This window comes from Pelophylax lessonae, assembly GCF_965119305.1.
Source record: "Pelophylax lessonae genome assembly, chromosome: 13".
Classification (NCBI taxonomy): Eukaryota; Metazoa; Chordata; class Amphibia; order Anura; family Ranidae; genus Pelophylax; species Pelophylax lessonae.
Genome location: NC_138780.1, coordinates 68,347,593 through 68,368,291, shown reverse-complemented (window position 1 = coordinate 68,368,291; position 20,699 = coordinate 68,347,593). Strand labels below are relative to the sequence as shown.

Here is a 20,699-nt window from a genome sequence, read left to right as displayed (position 1 = left end):
CCTTTGATCCTCCCGTTCCTCTTTGCCACTTCTTCGTCCTTTTTCTTTCCCCCGCCTGTTCTTTTCTTGACCATTGCCTTACACCCTTCCTTTGTAGGCACGACTCTTACGTGTTATTACATCTAAAACTAGTGTTCTCATTTGGTATGGCCCTCTACGCTCACTCCACATCGTGTACCCCGCAGAAATCCGAAACCATGCCTTTGGGATGCCTGGTGCCTATTTGCTTTGCCCGTTGTGATATATATGCGTTTGGTTGTTGTATATTCCAGTCCATTTACAAGGGTACTATGTCACTAAGTATACACATATGGTTCCTGATTATTCAAGTTCACATGCGTTGGATATTTATGGTGACGTACTTTCATGTTCTCCCTTGATGTGACCTGAATTGGTTTATACACATGTTGTATACTGTATGTTCCCTCTTTGTTTAAATAAAGTTGAATTTGAAAAAAAATTTGGTTTAGGTAGTGTTGCATGACCACGCAATTGTTGTTCAAAATGCAACAGCGCTAAAATCTGAAAATTGGCCTGGGCGGGAAGGGGGAAAAGTGCTCGGTATTGAAGTGGTTAAAGGGATTGTAAAGGCAGAAGTTTTTTTTTTTTTATTTATTTATTTTTTTTATCAATGCATTTTATGCATTAAGATAAAAAAACCTTCTGTGTGCAGCAGCACCCCATCAGCCCCCCTAATACTTACCTATGTCCACCTCTATCCAGCAATGTTGCAGGAGTGTCTCAGCTGCCCGGGACTCCCCTCTTTATTGGCTGAGACAGCAGAGCGGCGCGATTGGCTCCTGCTGCTGTCTGTCTGTCAGCCAGAGAAGACAGGGAGCTGTGACTCAGCTCAGGTGCCCCCATAGGCAGCTGCATGCTGTGGGGGTGCTCAACAGGAGGGAGGGGCCAGGAGTGTCAAGAGGAACCAAGGAAGAGGAGAATTCTGGCTTTTTTATTTTTTTTTTTTTTAAAAGACTTTACAATCACTTTAAGGAAATTTATGTTTATATAGATGCTTCTATTGTTGACCTATCCAACAAAAAAGACTAAATGGCTGATGTAGATCTCATGGTCCTTACCCTTCCAGCATTGCTGACCCAGAACATGCACTTTAGGCTTGGAGTTTTGTCATTTTTCTGCAGACTGATTAAGGCCAGTTTGAGGGTCAGCAGGATATTCAAGCAAGTATTTTTTTCAAAACCATAACAGTTTGATTACCTGTTTATCTTGACAGTGAGGCTGGCCATAGCCTACTTTTACTTTACAGACATTTTATTTCAATAAGCCAGCAAACTGATCGGAAACAAGGCATACAGTTTTCCCATCCACAAAACGAGGTGGATAGAGGACTCCTCCACTGTTCTAATTCTCCCTTGCGCATATATATATATATATATATATATACATATACATATACATATATATATATATATATATATTATTAGAAATGGGCTTGAAAATAAATGTGTGTGTGTTTATGTATATATATTTGTGTGTGTGTATGTATGTGTGTGTATATATATATATATATATATATATATATATATATATATATATATATATATATATATATATATATATATCGCTTACAATTAGAGCTTCATATATGTACCTGTGTTTCAGATGTAGTGTGTGCAACTGCTTTTTGCCTTATATTTAACCGCTTGCCGACTGCGCACAGTATATTTACTGCGGCAGTCGGCCCCGGCCAGGCAGAGTGACGTAGGTCTACGTCGCTCGCCTGTCACTCCTTCCAGAGCCAATAGCGGGCGGGCGCGCGCCCGCTGAGGCGCGCGCCCGCCTCGGCTCGTTCACGGAGGAGTGCGGGAGTGTGACTGGCGGACCCGATGTCCGCCGGTCACACTACGATCGTCGGTACAGCGGGAGAAAGACAGAGCGGCTTGTGTAAACAAGCCACCTGTCAGTTCTCCCTGTGTAAAAGTGAAGATCAAACAGTTCTACTATGTAGAACTGTTGATCTTTGTTTTTACACTAGTAGACCTGTCCCTGCACAGTTAGAATCACGCCCCTAGGACACACTTAACCCCTCCCTGTCCAATACTGTTAACCCCTTCCCTGCCAGTGTCATTTTTGCAGTAACAGTGCATATATATAGCACTGATTACTGCAGTAATGTCACTGGTACCCCCAAAAGTGTCACAAATGTCAGTCAAGGGTCCGATCTGTCCGCCGCAATGTCGCAGTACCGCAAAAAAAATCGCAGATCGCCGCCATTACTCGTTAAAAAAAAAACCACCAAAAATGACAAAAATCTTTCCCTTTGTTAGTAAACGCGATAACTTTTGCGCAAACCAATCAAAATACGCTTTTTGCGATTTTTTTTTTTACCAAACATAGGTAGCGTAAAACAAATTGGCCGAAAATTTTAAAAAATTTTGATTTTTACATTTTTTTTTGGGGGAATTTCATATAAAAAAAAGTGAAAAATATTGTTGTTTTTGCAAAAATTACGCTCTTTTTTTGTTTATAGCGCGTGATCAAAAAATCGCACAGGTGATCAAATACCACCAAAAGAAAGCTCTGTTTGTGGGAAAAAAAGGACGTGAAATTCGTTTAGGTACAGCGTCGCACGACCGCGCGATTGTCCGTTAAAGTCACGCAGTAAAAAATCGCAAAATAACCCCTGGTCTTTTAGCAGGAAAATCCTCCGGTGGTAAAGTGGTTAAATGTTTTGTGTAGGATAACTTTTTTTTGTTCTTTTCATGCCTCCTCCATTTTAAATTTTATTTTTTTTATTTTTTCTTTTATTTAGTGGAATAATATGGACTGTAATAAAGAGCAAACTATTTATTTCTCTTCTGACAATGATATGGATATGACTACAAGCAACACAGTGGCTATTGATGGACTTATTGAAGAAAAACCAAGGAAAATAGATACCAGTTTATTTTTGGCAACCTTAAGAGCCCCAGCAAGTCAGGAGTCTAGTAGCTTTGATTGCAAATCTTCAACAGCTGGTCAAAAGCTTAGGGAATGTCAGCCTTCCACTACTTCATCTACTCAGTCAAAAATAAAGTTTGGTGACTTTTTAGCACGTTTGGGAAATGAAAGCACATCTTCAAAAATAGGAGTGGACAAAGAAAATATTTTTCCTTTTGTTTCCAAAGAAAACCTGTTCTCCACAAAGACCACATTTCCATTTTCTAATGCTCTGGAAGATACAGGAAACTTTACCTGTGTGTTCAGGGACCAAGAAGATGGGCTTGATTTAACAAAATGCCACACGACAAATATTACATCTTTCCTTCCTACGGTCAATCAGCTGGCAAGTTTAAGTTCAGGCAACCCTTCAATGTCACATTCCAGCACTTGTAATAAACTAGAGTTTATGCTTTTCGAAGGAGCCAATCCTAAACCACCGAAGTCTGTTTCCATTGAGCAAACTCTGCTTTGCGAAGATGACATGGACATGACATTTAGTCATACGAGACGCATACACGGTGTTTTAAAGGAAAATGCTCTGCCTGATAAAACAAAGACCTATGTTGCATGCGATAATCAAAAGACCATTATTTTTACTGATGAAAATCAAATGGAACTTACTGAAAACGATTCCGTTTTCTTTAAAAACACTTTTAAAAAAGACTGGCAATCTGTTCAAAGAGACAGTAATGTATTCTTTGGGAATCAAGATACATTATGTCCGGAAGAAAGTATGGATATGACCAGGAGCCATACAATAGCCATCGATGAGCCAGCAATATGTGAAATGTTTAGTAAAGATCTGACTAGTGACGCTATTCAGTCTGGAAAGAGACAGCGAAGTTTTGGTTTATTGTTGCCTTTTCAGGTGGCTTCTTCCAACTCTAAAAGTTATTTGAATGGGCAACAAGCCTTGGCTCAGTTGAATCCCTTATCCCCAAAGTCAGTAGGAGACCTTGGACAAAACAAAACAATTCTAGGCAACACTGATGCTGAATCCAAATGTGTCAATGAGAAAGTAAAATTTCAAAATCCATTTTCCGTTTCAAAAGCAAAAGACCCACTTCCTTTCACTGAGAAAACCATTTTGTTTGCATGTGAACAAGATGATATGGAGATGACCAAATCTCATACTATTGCCATTGACGGTAGCGCACCTGATGTTACAAGTAATACCTGCATTTCAAACCCAAGTCTTAATGATGAAAGATCACACTTTATTTGTTTAAGATCATCTTCTGGCTTTAACAAAACTGTTTTCTTTTCAGGGGATAGTAATGACATGGATCTCACAAAAAGTAATACAGTGCCTATTAATCAGAAGTCTTTAGTGAGAAATAATTTATCAGATAGTACACAAAATTGTATTCTAAATGCTACTGATCAGACAAAACGCATTCAAATGGACATGGAAATGACTGTGGCTGAAAATGATTGCTTACAAATTCGGCCTGCGTTAGCTGAAGCCGATAATAGGACAGTGGTCTTTACAGGTGCGCATCAAAATATGGACATTGCACAATCACATACTGTTGCTATTGATGGTGATGCCTGGTGCAAAGGATTCATGCTTGATACTGGCGATGGCAATAATAAAGAACATGACAGTGTTTCAACTAAGGAAATAAACATAGTACTTGGACCTAATAAAGACAGCAATCCTGTATCAATGTGGGCTTCTGTAGATCACAAAATGACATCACTGAGCAATCCAGGTCTTGGATTTCATGGCAGTTGTGCTGACCCTGCTGATGTAGTGTGTGGGAAGTTAGGTGGCCAAGTATGCAGAACCACTCAAGATACCATGGTTTTCCCCTCAGACCAGGATGATATGGAGTTGACCAAATCACACACCATTGCCATTAATAGTAAAATGATATCTGTGTCAGACAGTACCCGTCGGCTAAAGTCAATTCTTAAAGATAAAAAAGTAAATGGTGATTCAAGACTATCTACCATTCAGAACAGAACAGTTTTCTTTTCAAATGATGGTGATGACATGGAGCTGACCCAAAGCCACACAACTTGCATTAATCAAAATAATTTCACCAGTGCAAAAGAGAAACCCTCTTCAAATGCTGTTGATCGGACTAGACATGTGTTGGATGACATGGAAATGACAATGGTTGAAACTGCCGGCTTACTGATAGGTCCTACCATAAATGAATCCAACAATAACAAGACAGTGGTATTTACAAATGACCAACAGGATATGGATATCACACAATCACACACTGTTGCAATTGATGAGGATACCCTGTCAAAAAGGTTCCAAAGGGATGATTTTATTTTGGCTATGCCCAGATGTCTGCCTAACAAAAACTTGGTACTTGAATCCAAGAAAGATTGTGAGAGTGTTGGTAAAATTGATTTGGTTAAAGAGGATATCCTGGTGCCATCAAGCAAATCTGAATTGGGTGCATCTGGCAGTCCTATGACTATCACTAATATGTCATTCCAGACATTGACTGGTCAGTTAAAAGGCAACCCTGGTGTTTTTGGATCTAATCAAGAGACGGATATGACTTGTGCAAACACTGTCACTATTAAGAGGATTTTACTGCCTGGTAACTCTACAAATATTAAAGCTTTTACCCATGCCCCTTGTCTTGATAAGACTGTTGTGTTTGAAGATGATATGGAATATACAAAAAGCCACACAGCAGTTATTGATGGAATAAATATAAATGAGTTACCAAGTCAGTCTGTTCCCTTGAAAACAGTGGCATTTACTGCTGATGACATGGATATCACGAAGTCCAATACAGTTTTCATTGATCGTATAGTAACCGATGAAAAGATCAAAGATGACAAGCAAAATAAAAATACCTTTATAAAGTTAACTGGGCCTTCTGATCCAGATGACCTAAAGATAACCGTTTATACTAAACCGCTCATCACTGATAAGGCAAAGGATGCTGAAGGAGTATCTACTATGTCGGCCTTGTCCAAAGACAAAATATTCAGTTCACCATACACGGATTTGACCCAGACAAATACTGTAGCTATTGAGGGTGAGGTGGAGAAAGTGCAGGCTACCCATTTAAGCAAAACACAAAACGGCTTTGCATGTAATTTTGGATCATATAAAAATAATCTAGTACATTGTTGTGCTAATTCAGCAGGTTCTGAAGAAGCTGACATGGACATTACAAAGTCAAATACAGTGTTTATTGATCATATACCTGCAAGAATGGAGTCCCACACTCTGGTTAAGTCTAAAGATGTTCTACCTACACATACGCCCATTGGTTTGCATGGTGGAACTGAACCTCTGGTTGGTCAAACTGAATTAATATATATCAATAGTGAAGAGGTAACCAATAATGCAAGGGCACAAATAAATGAAAACTATGGTTTGCTACGTGAAGCTTCAAGGAATAGGCTTTTAATGACTGAAAATACATCAGGGGATGAAGAGAATCTAGTGGAACTCCCCAGTAAACCTTTTGTACACCACTTGCCTTGTGATCAAATGGAATTGGACCTTTCTAGTCCGAACCATGGTTTTACTGGCACCTCAAATCGAGAAAGTATACATTCCCACCGGCAATCTTTTTGTATCTTTGATGAAACTGTCGATCAGGTATGTAACATGTCAGAGACCACTGCGAACATTGTTCCCATAACAGGCAACGATAAACACCCTAGTAAGGGTTTATTTGATCAAACAGTATGTAACCAAGGTGAAATGGAAATAACGAAGTGTCATACCACTGCCATTGAAAGTAAAATAGGGACTACTCCTTCGAAGTGTCCTGTGGAGAGTTATGCTCCTATACATAAAGCCACATCTGGGTTTTCAAAGGATATGCCTGTGAAATTAACAGTTAATACAGATGCAGAAATGTTAAAGAATGACACGTTTACTATAAATAAAGGGACTCCTCAAACAAACGTGCATGAATGTGTCCTTTCGTGTAAACGAGAAGCTACCGAAATCACCAGAGCTCACGTTGCTGTTGCAAAAGTCAACTCTGTTACAGAAGATTGCTGTGAAAACTCCAATGAAAGCAACTGTGAAAATGTACAGGTTGTCAAGTTTGTAGAAACGTCAAACCTATTATCTGCAACATCACAAAAATGTGAAAACTATTTAAAACTACCCATAGACACAACAGCGAAAAGGGGATCCAAACACCATAATTTTACCGAATCATTGCCAAGTGAGACACTAATTTCTTCTGAGGAAATGGAACTCACACAGATTGATTCAGTGGCAGCTGATGCTTTACCTGAGCAAGGGAAAAAAACTTCATCTGCTGGTACTGAAAAAACATGCTTGTTTTTAGGAGCAGAGATGGATGTTACTTTTTGTAATACTGTGTTTATTGAGCAGGAGTTCAAAGAAGTTGACTGTGGTAGAAATGAAATGAAAAGACCTAGTAGTATATTTTCTCTCACTTCCGATAATTATAAAGGCATTGTTTCAGACCACAAGAATGCAAATCCAAAAATGGATATGGCTTTAGATGACAAGTATATTAAACTTGATGGAAATGCATTAACAGATCTCAGTGCCCCATTTGTTGGTATAGAAACTATACCGCTGCATACACAGACTGCAGATGACCATAAACCTATAAATGCTTTTTCATTGATTTCTGACTTGTGTGTTTCTTCTGAAACAAGTGCCAGTTGTGCATCTCAGAAGCAGGAAACTGTAGCTGAAAATCTCTGTAGTGAACAATCTGAGGCGTGTGTCACTCAGAACTATACAGGTACAGTTCAAGACTACCAAGTGACAAAAAAGCACAGATTATCAAAAAGGGTGTCATTCTGTTTGTCTGAAAAGGACTGTGGAGTTAGAGAGTCTGTTGAACCAAATTCTGAAATTACTTTGCAAAACAGAAAAAAAAGGTATAATGCCCCAAATGACCAATCTGATAGCAGCCAATATAACCCTGGACAAATACTTGAACAAACTGGGAATATATCTGTCAAATTTGATTTTACAGACAAAGTAATGATTGGCAGTTTACCAGAGAATAACCAATATTCAAACGGTTCTGTTGCCGAAAGTATTGTGTTTTCCTCAGATAAACATGAAAGTGAGAAAGTGGCTAATAATTTACAAAAGGATGTGTCATTAATTGAGCGATCACTGAAAGAAAAAAATAGGCGTAGAAGTATTGCAGATATCCAACTGAAAATAAGAGGTTTAACAGAGAAGTCAAAGAACAAGTCAAGCAATCATACTGCACCAGTCTCCTGCTCGGAGTTGTCCACACTGCCTCAGCCTCTAAATCTTACTAGTGGAGGTTGTATACCTGAACAGTCTTTGCCTAATGAACAGGTGTCCATCAAAGACATCCAAGCTGAAAATAAACCTATAGGAAAAGACAGTGGACTGATAAAAGAAAGCTGTTTGCAAAACAGATTGTCTGTGAACATGGTTCAACCAAAGTTACCAAGTAAAAGGCATTCTAGCACTTGTAACCTTCAAGAGTTGGCTCCTTCCACCTTTTCTAAACCACCAACCCAAACTTCCCGGACATCCATGAGTCTTCTTAAGGCTTTTGCTGATGGTGACAGTGGTCAGTGTATAGATGAAGAGATGCTTCCTGCTTGCCTAGATGACAACGATGGTAATAGTTTGTTCCAGTATGATGTGCCAGAAGGTGCTTGGGAAGAGTTGTGTGAAAAGGAAGCTTTGCACAAAAACCTGAATGAATGTTTGTCTAAAGACTCTGTAAATAGTCACAAAAGAGCCAGATACACTGAAGATGATACAACATTACATAGAGAAAAGCGGGTCAGAAGGAAGGTTGACACAGAAAATACACAGGTGGGTTTAATAATTACACATGTTCTGATTTTTTTTTTTCTTTGAGGTTTGGGCTGTTTTAAAATGGCACAAATATTGATGTACCCTGAAATTTATTTTCTAACCAATTGCATTTCATAATAGACAAATATTTATGATGTACTTGTTGTTTTGGTTCATTCTTCCCTGCAAGGGGGTTAATTTACTAGAGGCAAATAGTCTGTGCATTGCAAGTGCAGTTGCTCTAGATCTGAGGGGAACATGCAAGGAAAAAAAAAACACGCATTTTTAATTGTACATGATATGAATGATGGAGGAGTTGGAAAATACGCTCGCAGATAGCGGTGTGCTGGGCGTATGGGTAAGGTAATAAGTGCCACATCCTAAATTGGGTCAAAAATTGCGAAAAAAGGAAACATGGACTTTGCAGGCACTGGGTATCATAAAATCACATACTTTATTTTACAATGCTTTTAAAAACATAAAAAAATGAGGAAAAAAGCATGCAACAGTCATATCCCATGTGATGGGAATATGAGATACAGGATTGGTAGGGAAATAATTTACATTGGTGGTAATAATACACATTAATACAGTCACAATAATATGCCAGTAGTATTGATACTTCACATCGGGACGATCATGGCCACAGGTGACAGGGAACGGTACTGTCATCCCGAGGGGGATCGAACAATGTGTTTTAGCATTATATCATACAGTATCGTTGAACCATATTGCTCGACATGTTTCGCCTTATGCTTCCTCTCGGAGCTAATGGATCAATATTCTGTAGAGTTCAGTAGGCAGTGATGGTACAAGTAAAAGGTATAACAAATACCAGACAGGAAGGATATATGAAGGATCAGATTTGTCACTTGGGTGGTTGTATAGGTAAACACGCAACCCGGCGTTAAAAATCAACACAAGTTGGTATAAGACACCTCAATTGATGTGCCAATAGAACATACTTGTAAAGAGTAAAATACTCATACACATAACTGGTATCTGTATCAGTGTTAATTTCGTCGACTAAAACGTTTTCGTCGACTAAGACAATTCAGATGACTAAAATACGACTAAAACTAAAATGGCATTTTAGTCAAGACTATAACTAAAACTAAATCGAAATTTGCTGCCAAAAATTAACACTGGTGCATGCTCAAAGCATAAGTAATAACATATTAGATTTTTCACTCCAGGACCAGCAGTAGTATATATAATGAGTTTGTAAATTGTAGAGAAATGCTTAAATAATGCATTGAACTACACCCATTTGATTATAGATGACTAAAATTAGTTTTAGTCGACTAAAATGTAGGGCGTTTTAGTCGACTAAAATATACTGGAGTTTTAGTCGACTAAATACGACTAAAACTAAAACACTTGCAGAAGACTAAAATAGGACTAAAACTAAAATGCCATTTTAGTCCTAAGACTAAGACTAAAACTAAATTGAAATTTGCTGCCAAAATTAACACTGATCTGTATTCACAAATGCCTGGTAAGGCCAGAGGGATATCCCTTAACATACACCCAATCCCACAGCATACATCCTCCCTAGATGGGGTGTAGCATGGTGACTACCCCCCATCCAGGGAGGATGTATGCTGTGGGATTGGGTGTATGTTAAGGGATATCCCTCTGGCCTTACCAGGCATTTGTGAATACAGATACTTGTTATGTGTATGAGTATTTTACTCTTTACAAGTATGCTTTATTGGCACATCAATTGAGGTGTCTTATACCAACTTGTGTTGATTTTTAACGCCGGGTTGTGTGTTTACCTATACAACCACCCAAGTCACAAATCTGATCCTTCATATATCCTTCCTGTCGGGTATTTGTTATACCTTTTTACTTGTACCATCACTGCCTACTGAACTCTACAGAATATTGATCCATTAGCTCCGAGAGGAAGCATAAGGCAAAACATGTCGCGCAATATGGTTCAACGATACTGTATGATCTACTGCTAACACACATCGTTCGACCACCCCTGGACAACAGTACCGTTCCCTGTCACCTGTGGCCATGATCGTCCCGATGTGAAGTATCCATACTACTGGCATATCATTGTGACTGTATTAATGTGTATTACCACCAATGTAAATGATTTCCCTATCAAGCCTGTATCTCATATTTCCCTCATATGGGATATAACTGTTGTATGCTTTTTTTTTTTTCTCGTTTTTTGATGTTTTTAAATGCATTGTAAAAGTATGTGATTTGATCATACCCAGTGCCTGCAAAGTCTGTTTCCTTTTTTCGCAATTTTTGATATGGACGATAGAAATCAGCAGAGCTCTCCCTCAGATCTTGAGCGAATGCACTTGAAGTGCATTAGCAGTGCTCAGTAAATTTGCCTTTAGTAAATCAAGTTCAATGTCTGCTTTTGTGTAGGCACCAAATGTACTACAAAATGTTTTGGTTTTACAACTTGGTAGCACTTGAACACTGCATTGTCTAGGAAAATGCAACTGGTCTCTTTTTTTTTTTTTTTTTTTTGCCTTGCAACTTCTGTATCGCCTGTCTGCTTACTATCTAGTCAGTGCAACTTGCCAGTGAAAGAATCAGACTCTTCACCTGTTCTTATAATGTTGCTCCCTCACTGGCCGAACCAGCGAAGTGTCACTCCGTTGCTGTTCCCTTGCTGGCATATGAGATTCTTCAGCGTTTCAGCCAGTGAGGGAACAAAAAATAGGACAAGGTGAGTAGATTCCTTTTTTAGTAAGGGTTTAGGCGAGGTGAGTAGATTCCTTTTTTTAGTAAGGGTTTAGAAAGTGTATCCATATTTTTAAGGCTGTCTGTCTTCTTTAGGCCTCATGCACACTGGACGTTTTTACAGCTGCTGTTAGCAGCGTCAGACGTTTTTTTTTGCAGCTGCAGAACGCCCATCCATGTTATTCTATGGCCTCATGCACACATAGAGCTTTTAGGAGCTCCAAGTGGCATAGGCATTTTACAGCTCCAAAAAAAACCCAGGAACTGTGGGTTCAGGAGCTCCAGCGTCAAGCTGCAAAAAACGTCTGACGCTGCTAAAGGCTCCATAAGGCTCCATAACGTTGCTTAACGTGCGTTAAGCCACCTTATACGTTTTTTTTCTTCCATTCAAAATCAATGGTTCCCTATGGGAGCCTATTGATTTGAATGGAAGTCACACCGCAGGTCGGATCGGGGTGATCCGACTTGCGGTGCGACCAGCACTGTGAGAATCTTGAGGGGGAACTCCACGCCAAAATGGGGAAAAAAACGGCGTGGGGTTCCCCCCCAGGTTCCAAACCAGGCCCTTCGGATCTGGTATGGAATTTGAGGGTAGCCCCGCGCCGAAAAAACGGCGTGGGGTCCCCCCCAAAATCCATACCAGACCCTTATCCGAGCATGCAGTCCGGCATGCCAGGAAAGGGGAGGGGACGAGCGAGCGGCCCCACCCCCCCCGGATCATACCAGGCCACACGCCCTCAACATGGGGGGGTGTGGGTGCTTTGGGGCAGGGGGGGCTCTGCACCCCGCACCTCAAAGCACCTTGCCCCCATGTTGATGAGGACAAGGGCCTCATCCCCACAACCCTGGCCGGTGGTTGTGGGGGTCTGCGGGCAGGGGGCTCATCGGAATCTGGAAGCCCCCTTTAACAAGGGGGCCCCCCCGGACCCCCTCCCTATGTGAATGGGTATGGGGTACACTGTACCCCTACTCATTCACCCCATAAAATGCAGTGTATGGAAATAACGACAGGAGACGTTTTGGAAAATTTATTAAAAATCTTCATCCGGCTCTTGTCCTCTCCGGGGGTCTTCTCCTCTCCGAGGGTCTTCTGCTCTTTTGCTGTCCGCCCTTCTTGTCTTCTCCTCTCCGGGGGTCTTCTGCTGTCTTCTGCTCTTTTGCTGTCCGCCCTTCTTGTCTTCTCCTCTCCGGGGGTCTTCTGCTGTCTTCTCCTCTCCGGGGGTCTTCTGCTGTCCGCCCTTCTGCTGTCCAATCTTCTTGTCTTCTCCTCTCCGGTCTTCTGCTCTTTTGCTGTCGGCTGTCCTTCTTCCTCCGGTCCTCCTCCTCCAACGTCTTCAGCGATTATGCCGGCCTATGGTCTCTGCAGCTTATTATATAGCCATTAGGGGCGTGGTCGCCAGATGACGTCATCTGTGACGCAAGGGGGCGTGGTCTCCCGATGACGTCATCTGGCGACCACGCCCCTAATGGCTATATAATAAGCTGCAGAGACCAGAGGCCGGCATAATCGCTGAAGACGTCGGAGGAGGAGGACCGGAGGAAGAAGGACAGCCGACAGCAAAAGAGCAGAAGACCGGAGAGGAGAAGACAAGAAGATTGGACAGCAGAAGGGCGGACAGCAGAAGACCCCCGGAGAGGAGAAGACAGCAGAAGACCCTCGGAGAGGAGAAGACAAGAAGGGCGGACAGCTAAAGAGCAGAAGACAGCAGAAGACCCCCGGAGAGGAGAAGACAAGAAGGGCGGACAGCAAAAGAGCAGAAGACCCTCGGAGAGGAGAAGACCCCCGGAGAGGACAAGAGCCGGATGAAGATTTTTAATAAATTTTCCAAAACGTCTCCTGTCGTTATTTCCATACACTGCATTTTATGGGGTGAATGAGTAGGGGTACAGTGTACCCCATACCCATTCACATAGGGAGGGGGTCCGGGATCTGGGGGGGCCCCCTTGTTAAAGGGGGCTTCCAGATTCCGATGAGCCCCCTGCCCGCAGACCCACACAACCACCGGCCAGGGTTGTGGGGATGAGGCCCTTGTCCTCATCAACATGGGGGCAAGGTGCTTTGAGGTGCGGGGTGCAGAGCCCCCCCTGCCCCAAAGCACCCACACCCCCCCATGTTGAGGGCGTGTGGCCTGGTATGATCCAGGGGGGGTGGGGCCGCTCGCTACCCTCAAATTCCATACCAGACCCGAAGGGCCTGGTTTGGAGCCCTGGGGGGGAACCCCACGCCGTTTTTTTTCCCCATTTTGGCGTGGAGTTCCCCCTCAAGATTCTCACAGTGCAGGTCGCACCGCAAATCGGATCACCCTGATCCGACCTGCGGTGTGACTTCCATTCAAATCAATAGGCTCCCGTAGGGAGCCATTGATTTTGAATGGAGGCAGAAAAAACGCTGCTAACAGCTACTGTGGCCAAACGTGCAATAACGTTAGTAGAAGAAGCTACTGAAAGCACGTTTTTACAGCTGCTGTTTCCCGGCGTTATGTAAACAGCTTTGGAGCACGTTTTTATGACGCCCTGTGTGCATGGAGCCTTAAGTACATTACCCCCAACTTTTTTTCTGATGATCTAATATCACTATTTGACATAGGAGGCATCATTGGAACCGAGTAATTAAAAGAGATCCTCTTTGTAGGCACAGACCTCAATTTACACCTGGCTGAAGTTGTAACTCTCGTACGCTCTATATATTTGCGTATTTACCACTTGGTATCTAAAGTCTGCTAATCTGCATTATTTTTTGTATATAACTATCCTTATATTGTCTAGACATCTGTTGGTTTTAAAAGTCCAGACGAATGCTCTAGAAATGATTTTTCATCTCATCATACAAGCAAAACTTTGGAACAGACTTACTGTAGCAGTAGCTCCCATGATTCAAGAGGAGAAGGGATGTCTGTTGAACTAAGCAGTAAGTAATTATCTGGTTACATTGGGACTTTGTGCTTGCAAAAAAAAAAAAAAAACAATTTAAAGTTTTTATATGTGCATGGATGTTAAGTCATTAAAATTAGATTTGTTTTGAAGATCTAGTCTCTTCATACAATAAAGGGTATTTACAGTGTTTTTATGTATATGTGTATATATGTATGTATGTATGTATGTATGTATATATATTAGATTTTTAGTTTCCGAGTGAAACTCTCCAACTATATATTTCTCTTACGTCCTCTGACAGTCGCTGCCCACTCATACAGTCTTCAACTATGGGTATAGTCCTTATCCATAGGGGTAAACTAGGCAAAAGATTTTTGTTAAAATCATACATGAAAGCATTTGCATGTACACACCCACAGGGGGCTGTCACTCTGGACCATATCCTCATGCTAGCAGCATTCCCAACTCAGTTTGTCTTTTGCCTAGATAAGGGGTAGACAGGCTTTCCCTTGCTGGGGCTGCGGTCTCAGCCTCTCTACTTTTCTTATTTCATTTTATTTCTGAAAAAGTGTTTTTCTCTTTCTCATGATAGAATTTTATTTGTTCCTGCGCTTAGTTAGTCAGACTCAGAAGACTACAGCGTTTTGCGGAGCTGGGAATCGGACTGGTTGTCCTGGTGTGTCAGGACAGAGAACCTTACGGAATCCCAGCCTGCCATTGAGCGTTTAGCAGGCTATGCGTACGCTCAGGCCTCGCAAATGACCTGTCCCTGTCCTCAGGGACAAATGCCCGCGAATGTGGCTACTTCGGTAGGCTGACTCTACTGCGGTTCACCGCGTGTAGCTAGCGTCCTGTTGGCTGACGGTACCCCCACCTGGGGTGGGAGGCTTCCCGTCTCACGGCGGCACCCACGCTATCGCTGGTCGGTGAGTAACCCCTCTATGTGGGGGGTGTCTGTGGGGCCCCTGTGTTGGGTATGACAGTCTGCCTGTGATGTCTGTATTATTCCACTCATGTCTGTCAGTGTCCTTCCCGGTCTCTCCCTGTCCCTGTGGGCACTATTGCGGTTCTGCCGCGCTGTGGGGGGGGTCCCCTCTCACTTTTTGGGGGGTGCCAGACATGTGGGTGCGGCCCGCTGCGAAAAATCGTGGGGCCGCCATTTTTAGTGTGGGCGTGCTATTAAGCTTCATTATGGGCTCTGCGCTCCTCCCTGCACCAATTTCGCGCCCTTCCGGCGCCATCTTGGATGTGGCAAGGTCCTTCCAAAACATGGGCTCGGCGACCATTTTCATGAAGCCTCCCCATTACATTACATGGGCAGCCATTTTCCCTTAGTCTGTGTCCTCTAGCTGATGACATAATTTCCTTTCCTCAGACTGCATATCGTTCCAGCAAAGCATGGAGGTTGTATGTATGCACTTCTGGGGGTCTTTTAGCCTTTCTTGGGTCATTTTTTCATGCTGGCAGTCACTTTCCTGTTTGCTTGTGACAATATTTAATTTCTGCTGCGGTACCTCGCGGTGCGATCCGCATCGGTTCCTACTTAAAGGGCCAGCGCTTTCCAAATTCCCAGGACTGCTAATTCAGGGTTGATGGTGTCAGCCTTCGAGGCGATGCCATTTGCACAATTCCACATGTGATCTCTGCATGCGGAGATTCTGGCCTGGTGGGACAGACATCCTCATTCCTTGGAAAGGAACTGAGAGTGATCAAACTGTTTGTTGCATTGGTCGGGTCGTCTGCAGGACCGCCTTGTGCGTGTGAAGACGGACAATGTCACTGCGGTGGCGTACATCAATCGCCTAGAGGAGTGCCCGGGCGGCCAAGGAAGTGGCCGAGATTCTTTCATGGGCCGAGACGCGGGTCTCGGCACTTTCGCCAGTTCACATTCCGAGTGTTAAGGAACTGGCAAGCCGACTATCTGAGCCACCAGACCTTGGACCAAGGGGAATGGTCCCTACACCCGGCGGTGTTTGATGCTGTGTACACGATGGGGATCCCCGAACGTGGATCTGTTCGTGTCTCGTCTCAACAGCGAGGTGGAATGGTTCGTGGCAAGAACTCGCAATCCTCTGGCAGACGCCTCGGACGCGCTGGTGGTGCCGTGGATTCAGTATCATCTGTTCTATGCCTTTCCTCAGATTCAATGTTGTCCCGGTTCCTTCGCAGGTTGGCCTCGGAAACGAAAGCAGGTGATCCTAGTGGCTCCAGACTGGCCGTGCCGGTCCTGGTACACGGACGTCATGCAACTGGTCATCGAGCCTCCTTGGCGGCTCCCCTTACGAGATGATCTGCTATCGCAGGGGACGATCTTCCATCCTGCTTTAGTCACTGGCTTTGACGGGGGGGCTGTTATAAGCCAGGTCTTGAGAGATCGAGGTCTCTTGTCGGCGGTCATTCCTACCCTCCTCAAGGCTAGGAAGGCCTCTTCTGGTAAGATTTCTTATCATACCTGGAAGGCTTACTTTGCCTGGTGTGAATCTCAGGGATTTTCATACTCGCTCCTTTTCGGTGGGGAGGGTGTTAGCCTTCCTGCAATCTGGTGTGGATCAGCGTTTGGCGCTGACCACTATTAAGGGTCAGTTATCTGCGCTGGCTATTCTTTTCCAGCGCCCTCTGGCATCAAATTCCTTGTTCTGCGCTTTTGTTCAAGGTGTGCGTTATCTGGCTCCCCCTAGGAGGGCGCCATTAGCCCCTTGGGAATTGAATCTGGTCCTGTCCGTTTTTACAACGTCCTCCCTTTGAAAATATCAGGGAGATTTCTCTGCTAGCTCTGTCACATAAAGTTGCCTTTTTAGTGGCTATCACATCTGCTTGCAGTGTCGGAGTTGGTGGCCTTGTCCTGCCGCTTGCCCTACCTGGTTGTCCTTTGGGACAAGGTGGTCTTGCGACCTCTTCAATCCTTCCTGCCGAAGGTGGTTTCTGATTTCCATCTCAATGACGATATTGTTTTGCCTTCGCTGTGTGCGAAGCCTAAGCACCCCAAGGAGTTTGCCTTGCATTCCTTGGATGTTGTCAGGGCGATCAGGTTCTACCTGTCGTCTACTGAATCCTTCAGAAAGTCAGATTCTCTCTTTGTCCTTCCTGAAGGTCCTCGGAAGGATACGGCTGCTTCTGCGGCAACCATTTCTAAATGGATCGGACTGCCGATTGTACAGGCCTATTCGCTTAGGGAACAGGTTCCGCCTTTCCCTGTCAGGGCACACGCTACCAGGGCGGTGAGTGCGTCTTGGGCTTTTCGCCATCAGGCGTCGGTGTCCCAGGTGTGCTAAGCGGCGACTTGGTCGTCTGTGCATACATTTACCAAATTTTTACAAACTTGATGTTTTGGCATCGGCCGATGCCTCCTTTGGCCACAAAGTTCTTAGTGCGGCTGTGCTTTAGGGGGACGTGACGGTTTTGCGTCTATCCCCTCTTGTTGGGGGATTCACCCATTGGTTTTTTTTGCTTTCCTGGGTTTTGTTGGCTCATGTTGAGCTTCCTGTTACCCAGTGTTTTGCCTTCTCTTGAAGATGAGGTTCTTTTCTCTGACCTGGGTTGCGTTACCTTTGTGACGGTCGCGTTTCCCACCCCTCAAGTCTACACTGCTTTGGGGCGTCCCATAAGTGAAGACTGTATGAGTGGGCGGCGATTGTCAGAGGACGTAAGAGAAAACAGAATTTTTGTAAGAACTTCTTTTCTCTGAGTCCTCTGACAGTCGCCGCCCCCGCCCCTCTTTTGGGGTTGTTGGATCTATATACTGCTTGTTATCAAATGGAGTTGGGAATGCTGCTAGCATGAGAGTATGGTCCAGAGTGACAGCCCCCTGTGGGTGTGTACATGCAAATGCTTTTATGTATGATTTTAACAAAAATCTTTTGCCTAGTTTACCCCTATGGATAAGGACAATACCCATAAGTGAAGACTGTATGAGTGGGCGGCGACTGTCAGGACTCAGAAAATAATTTTATGGTAAGTTGTTACAAAAATTCTGTTTTCTTAAAGAGGTTGTAAACCCGTTTAAAATTTTTTTTTTTTACATCCTGCAAGAGAAACACATAATGAGCTAGTATGCATCGCATACTAGCTCATTATGAAATACCTTAGAACGAGCCCCCGCCGTGCCGCTCACTCACCTGTATGACGAGCGACATGTTCAGTCGCCCGTCTTCCAGGGTCGCGGCATCCGGCCATCTGATTGGCCGGAGCCGCGGTGACGTCACTCCCGCGCGCGGGAGCTGACGGTCACGGCACGGGGCTCTGAAGGAACGGCACGATCTGCCGTTCCTTCAGAGCGCATGCGCCAGTGACGTCACTGGCTGCATTAAAGGTAAATATCTCCTAAACGGTACATGTTTAGGAGATATTTACAGTACCTATAGGTAAGCCTTATCATAGGCTTATCTATAGGTACAACTTCCAGAGGAGGGTTTACTTCCTCTTTAAGACTAAACCAGCATCATAGATGCAGCATGGTAGTTGCTACCAGACACTTTTATAAACCGCACTGATAGACAATGGGATAAAGCAGAACTAAACCCACCAATTTTATCAGTTTCCCAAATCTGTTACATGCAAGGCATGCCTCTAGTGACAGCTATAACAGTTGCCAGTGTGCTTAAAGCAGAACTAAAATCCATATTACTTCTGCTCCAACAATTTAAGAAAGTCCCACACTGGCATCTTCTGGCTCTCTCCCTGGTGCCGAGTCTTTGGCCAGCATGGTTTACAAACCTCCAAGCATTTGCAGGAGTTTAATTTTAATAATATTTCTGAGCAGTGTCCCTCAGGAAATATATGAAGATGAACAATTTGACTTTTCAGATTGCTAGATAATCGGGTGGAGTGGGGTTTGTTATTAAGTACCTAAAATTCCTTTGTTCTGTTGTTCTGTCTGCCTTAAAGATCAACTTATCGGATGTATATGTATATGTGTATGTGGATTGGCTGCTAAGGGGGAAGGGGTTGTCCCACAGTGTATATCTGTATGTGCTGGTGTTTCAATAGAGTGTTGATTTCAGACACATACAAACTAAGTTCAGGCTAGTTTTTGTATGTGGGGTGGCTGGAATCTCTATATATGTCCATGCTGGAGGAAGCCGTATACTAACAGAAGCCCACAAACAGTGTGGGTCTGCGGTTCCGTTACATGATCGTTCATCTCAGAGTTGCTGGTTGCTAGGGAGCCATCTTGAAAACAATGACTCGCTGACTGAATGTAAGCCAAAAAAAACCAACAATAAAATGTGTGTTAAAAATAAAAAATGGTATGGATTTTAGGGGGGAACCTCATGACAAAACAAAAAAAGCACTCTGGCAGACCAGGAAAAGGGCAGGAAGGGGGGGGGGGGGGTGAGTAAATCTCCCAATCCCCACCCCTGAGCTATGTCAGGTCACATGTTCTTAACGTTGGGGTGATCTCATTCCAGTCATTGTAGCTCCATCAACCACAAACGTCGCCTGCACAAGAAAAAAAAAAAAAAAACACTGCTCCAGACACTAGGCTCCTGCTGACAGACACTGGCCAACCCCCCCCTTTAAAGTAAACCATGGGGGTGGAGTGATGTAATTTACTTTGCCCCAGTCAATGATGTCACTGTTTGGCCCCATCCCTTGTAACATCATTGACCTCTGCCACCAGCCCCTGCCCTCATGGTTTACTGAAGCGGTGTGTCAGTCGGTGGAAGCCAAGCGTTGGGTACAGCACTTAAGTCCCTATTTTACTTTCAATGGCAGTGGTATGACACTTCGTTATTTCCATTTCACCTTGGTTACATACTGTTTGATCAAAGAAACCCTTACTAGGGTGTTTATTGTTGACTGTTATGGGAACAATGTTCGCATTTGTCTGACATGTTACATACCTGATCGACAGTTTCATCAAAGATACAAAAAGATTCCCAGTGGGAATGTATACTTTCTCGATTTGAGTTGCCAGTGAAAACATAGTTCGGACTAGAAATGTCTAATTCCATTTGATCACAAGGCAAGCGGTGTACAAAATGTTTACTGGGAAGTTCCAATAGATTCTCTTCATCCTCTGATGTATTTTCAGTCATTAAAAGCCTATTCCTTGACGCTATTTGGGTCTATTTTGGTAGCCTTTGGGTCTATTTTGGTAGCCATTGGGTCCCTTCAGAGGTCAGACTCGCTCTTGGGATTACGGACGGCCACGGAAGGGGCTCCTGCTTTTTCTGCTACCATTTCCAGATTGATCAGACTGACAGATTCCCATGCTTATTCACTTATGGGTCAGGTTCCCCCTTCTGTGACGGCACATTCATGTTTGGAACTGCTAGGACGTCCCTATGGTGAAAAATATCGAGCTGTGTCTGTCAATGAACGGAAGAGAAAACAGGATTTTTGTACTCACCATAAAATCCTTTTTTTGGAGTTCATTCACACACCGCACTCA

At 43.4% G+C, this 20,699-nt stretch overlaps 1 protein-coding gene across 1 annotated transcript in view; it reads left to right on the top strand.

The window, feature by feature from the left end:
* The window catches only part of KNL1 (kinetochore scaffold 1), a 437,074-nt gene that overhangs the window by 196,301 nt on the left and 220,074 nt on the right, over positions 1–20,699 (top strand). The window contains exons 11-12 of the mRNA XM_082274949.1: positions 2,774–8,731; positions 14,198–14,339. Of these exons, the coding sequence (XP_082131075.1) occupies positions 2,774–8,731; positions 14,198–14,339 (6,100 nt within the window). The remainder of the gene's footprint in view (positions 1–2,773; positions 8,732–14,197; positions 14,340–20,699) is intronic.